This window comes from Pristiophorus japonicus, chromosome 32, assembly GCF_044704955.1.
Source record: "Pristiophorus japonicus isolate sPriJap1 chromosome 32, sPriJap1.hap1, whole genome shotgun sequence".
Taxonomy (NCBI): Eukaryota; Metazoa; Chordata; class Chondrichthyes; family Pristiophoridae; genus Pristiophorus; species Pristiophorus japonicus.
The window spans coordinates 4,432,321-4,437,320 of record NC_092008.1 but is presented as its reverse complement, the minus strand read 5'-3'; the positions used below and the strand labels follow the sequence as shown (position 1 = coordinate 4,437,320).

Genomic DNA, 5,000 nt, shown 5'->3' with positions numbered 1-5,000 from the left:
GCTGAATTTCTTGACAGACGTTGCCGACCATTGGTGAGGTACCCGGGAGCGTCGATGAGGGCACTGCGGTAGAGGTAACGTACACGGATTTCCTAAAGGCTCTCAGCAAAGTGACACGCACTCGGCTTGCCAGCAAGGTCGGAAAACACTTGCATTTATATAGCACCGTTAGGCAGTGTCAGCCGTGGCTCAGTGGGCAGCACTCTTGCCTCTGGGTCAGAAGGTTATGGATTCGAGTCCCACTCCAGGAACTCGAGCACATGAATCGAGGCTGACACTCCAGTGCAGTGCTGAGGGAGCGCCGTACTGCGCTGTCGGAGGGGCAGTACTGAGGGAGCGCCGCACTGTCGGAGGGGCAGTACTGAGGGAGCACCGCACTGCGCTGTCGGAGGGGCAGTACTGAGGGAGCGCCGCACTGTCGGAGGGGCGGTACTGAGGGAGCGCCGCACTGTCGGAGGGGCGGTACTGAGGGAGCCCCGCACTGTCGGAGGGGCGGTACTGAGGGAGCGCCGCACTGTCGGAGGGGCGGTACTGAGGGAGCCCCGCACTGTCGGAGGGGCGGTACTGAGGGAGCCCCGCACTGTCGGAGGGGCGGTACTGAGGGAGCGCCGCACTGTCGGAGGGGCGGTACTGAGGGAGCTCCGCACTGTCGGAGGGGCGGTACTGAGGGAGCGCCGCACTGTCGGAGGGGCGGTACTGAGGGAGCCCCGCACTGTCGGAGGGGCGGTACTGAGGGAGCCCCGCACTGTCGGAGGGGCGGTACTGAGGGAGCGCCGCACTGTCGGAGGGGCGGTACTGAGGGAGCGCCGCACTGTCGGAGGGGCGGTACTGAGGGAGTGTCGGAGGGGCGGTACTGAGGGAGTGCCGCACTGTCGGAGGGGCGGTACTGAGGGAGCGCCGCACTGTCGGAGGGGCGGTACTGAGGGAGTGTCGGAGGGGCGGTACTGAGGGAGTGCCGCACTGTCGGAGGGGCGGTACTGAGGGAGCGCCGCACTGTCGGAGGGGCGGTACTGAGGGAGTGTCGGAGGGGCAGTACTGAGGGAGTGCCGCACTGTCGGAGGGGCAGTACTGAGGGAGCGCCGCACTGTCGGAGGGGCGGTACTGAGGGAGTGTCGGAGGGGCGGTACTGAGGGAGTGTCGGAGGGGCGGTGCCGAGGGGGTGCCCGCGGTTCGGGTGCGGAGCCGCGACCTCACGTACCGACCCTGAGCTCTTGCCCGAACACGGTCCTCTCCCCGAGGGAGGTACAGTTCCAGTGGCTGTCCCGGAACTGGTGCTGGCACTCGTCCAGGCCCAGCTGGGCGCCCTCCCCGATGACGATCATGGCGTCTGGCCGGCTCTGGCACAGCACGCGCTGGCGAGGGGCGAGGCCGGGCATCTTGTTGCAGATGATGCTAGCGCCCAGTGCCACCACTGATGGGAACCCGCTGGCGACGAGAGAGAGGGGGGGAAGACACACAGCAACATCAGAAGCAGGAAGAAGGAGGACTCGCATTTGTATAGCACCTTTCCCCACCTCGGAACGTCCCAAAGCGCCTCGCGGCCAAGGAGGTTGCTTTCTTGAAGCGCAGTCACTGTTACAATGTGGGAAACGCCAATTTTGCGCACAGCAAGCTCCCACAAACAGAACATAGAAAATAGGTGCAGGAGTCGGCCATTCGGCCCTTCGAGCCTGCACCGCCATTCAATATGATCATTGCTGATCATTCACCTCAGTACCCCATTCCTGCTTTCTCTCCATACCCCTTGATCCCTTTAGCCGTAAGGGCCACATCTAACTCCCTTTTGAATATATCCAATGAACTGGCCCCAACAACTCTCTGCGGTAGAGAATTCCACAGGTTCACCACTCTCTGAGTGAAGAAGTTTCTCCTCAGCTCGGTGTTAAGTGGCTTACCCCCTTATCCTTAGACTGTGAGCCCTGGTTCTGGACTTCCCCAACATCGGGAACATTCTTCCTGCATCTAACCTGTCCAGTCCCGTCAGAATTTTATATGTTTCTATGAGATCCCCTCTCATTCTTCTAAACTCCAGTGAATATAAGCCCAGTTGATCCAGTCTCTCTTCATAGGTCAGTCCAGCCATCCCGGGAATCAGTCTGGTGAACCTTCGCTACACTCCCTCAATAGCAAGAACGTCCTTCCTCAGATTAGGAGACCAAAACTGAACACAATATTCCAGGTGTGGCCTCACCAAGGCCCTGTACAACTGCAGTAAGACCTCCCTGCTCCTATACTCAAATCCTCTCGCTATGAAGGCCAACATACCATTTGCTTTCTTCACCGCCTGCTGTACCTGCATGCCAACTTTCAATGACTGATGTACCATGACACCCAGGTCTCGTTGCACCTCCCCTTTTCCTATTCTGCCGCCATTCGGATAATATTCTGCCTTCCTGTTTTTGCCACCAAAGTGGATAACCTCATATTTATCCACATTATACTGCATCTGCCATGCATTTGCCCACTCACCCAACCTGTCCAAGTCACCCTGCAGCCTCTTAGCATCCTCCTCACAGCTCACACCGCCACCCAGCTTAGTGTCATCTGCAAACTTGGAGATATTACATTCAATTCCTTCGTCTAAATCATTAATGTATATTGTAAATAGCTGGGGTCCCAGCACTGAGCCCTGCGGCACCCCACTAGTCACTGCCTGCCATTCTGAAAAGGACCTGTTTATCCCGACTCTCTGCTTCCTGTCTGCCAACCAGTTCTCTATCCACGTCAATACTTTACCCCCAATACCATGTGCTTTGATTTTGCACATTAATCTCTTGTGTGGGACCTTGTCAAAAGCCTTTTGAAAGTCCAAATACACCACATCCACTGGTTCTCCCTTGTCCACTCTACTAGTTACATCCTCAAAAAATTTCCGAAGATTTGTTAAGCATGATTTCCCTTTCATAAATCCATGCTGACTTGGACCGATCCTGTCACTGCTTTCCAAATGCGCTGCTATTTCATCTTTAATAATTGATTCCAACATTTTCCCCACTACTGATGTCAGGCTAACCGCTCTATAATTCCCTGTTTTCTCTCTCCCTCCTTTTTTAAAAAGTGGTGTTACATTAGCTACCCTCCAGTCCATAGGAACTGATCCAGAGTCTATAGAAAGTTGGAAAATGATCACCCATGCATCCACTATTTCTAGGGCCACTTCCTTAAGTACTCTGGGATGCAGACTATCAGGCCCCGGGGATTTATCGGCCTTCAATCCCATCAATTTCACTAACACAATTTCCCACCTAATAAGGATTAGAAACGGGAGCAGGAGTCGGCCATTCGGCCCCTCGAGCCTGCTCCGCCATTCAATAAGATCATGGCTGATCTGATCATGGACTCAGCTCCACTTCCCCGCCCGCTCCCCATAACCCTCGACTCCCTTATCGCTCAAAAATCTGTCTTAAATATATTCAGTGACCCAGCCCCCCACAGCTCTCTGGGGCAGAGAATTCCACAGATTCACCCGAAGAAATTCCTCCTCATCTCCATCTTAAATGGGCGACCCCTTATTCTGAGACTATGTGCCCCCTAGTTCTAGATTCCCCCACAGGGGGAAACATCCTCTCTGCATCGAGACCCCTCATAATCTTATACGTCTCGATAAGATCACCTCTCATTCCTCTGAACTCCAATGAGTAGAGGCCCAACCTCCTCAACCTTTCCTCATAAGTCAACCCCCTCATCCCCGGAATCAACCGAGTGAACCTTCTCTGAACTGCCTCCAATGCAAGTATATCCCTCCTTAGTCTAACATCTGTGGTTGGGAAAATGTTGGAGTCCATTATTAAAGAAGCAGTAACGGGATATTTGGAAAAGCAAAATTCGGTCAGGCAGAGTCGGCATGGATTTATGAAGGGGAAGTCATGTTTGACAAATTTGCTGGAGTTCTTTGAGGATGTAACGGACAGGATGGATAAAGGGGAACCAGTGGATGTGGTGTATTTGGATTTCCAGAAGGCATTTGACAAGGCGCCACATAAAAGGTTACTGCACAAGATAAAAGTTCACGGGATTAAGGGTAATATATTAGCATGGATAGAGGATTGGCTAACTAACAGAAAACAGAGAGTCGGGATAAATGGTTCATTCTCTGGTTGGCAATCAGTAACTAGTGGGGTGCTGCAGGGATCAGTGCTGGGACCCCAACTATTTACAATCTATATTAACGACTTGGAAGAAGGGACCGAGTGTAACGTAGCCAAGTTTGCTGACGATACAAAGATGGGAGGAAAAGCAATGTGTGAGGAGGACACAAAAAATCTGCAAAAGGACACAGACAGGCTAAGTGAGTGGGCAAAGATTTGTCAGATGGAGTATAATGTTGGAAAGTGTGAGGTCATGCATTTTGGCAGAAAAAAATTCAAGAGCAAGTTATTATTTAAAGGAAGAAAGATTGCAAAGTGCCGCAGTACAGCGGGACCTGGGGGTTACTTGTGCATGAAACACAAAAGGTTAGTATGCAGGTACAGCAAGTGATCAGGAAGGCCAATGGTATCTTGGCCTTTATTGCAAAGGGGATGGAGTATAAAAGCAGGGAAGTCTTGCTACAGTTATACAGGGTATTGGTGAGGCCACACCTGGAGTACTGCGTGCAGTTTTGGTCTCCATATTTACAAAAGGATATACTTGCTTTGGAGGCAGTTCAGAGAAGGTTCACTCGGTTGATTCCGGGGATGAGGGGGTTGACTTATGAGGAAAGGTTGAGGAGGTTGGGCCTCTACTCATTGGAATTCAGAAGAATGAGAGGTGATCTTATCGAAACGTATAAGATTATGAGGGGGCTCGACAAGGTGGATGCAGAGAGGATGTTTCCACTGATGGGGGAGACTAGAACTAGGGGGCATGGTCTTAGAATAAGGGGCCGCCCATTTAAAACTGAGGTGAGGAGGAATTTCTTCTCTCAGAGGGTTGTAAATCTGTGGAATTCACTGCCTCAGAGAGCTGTGGAAGCCGGGACATTGAATATATTTAAGACAGAGATAGACAGTTTCTTAACC

At 52.5% G+C, this 5,000-nt stretch overlaps 1 protein-coding gene across 1 annotated transcript in view; it reads right to left on the bottom strand.

Annotated features, from left to right (window-relative positions):
- LOC139240511 (protein Wnt-7b-like) overlaps nucleotides 1–5,000 on the bottom strand; it is a 23,818-nt gene that overhangs the window by 9,759 nt on the left and 9,059 nt on the right. Inside the window, exon 2 of the mRNA XM_070869052.1 lies at nucleotides 1,199–1,425. Coding sequence (XP_070725153.1) covers nucleotides 1,199–1,425 — 227 coding nt within the window. The remainder of the gene's footprint in view (nucleotides 1–1,198; nucleotides 1,426–5,000) is intronic.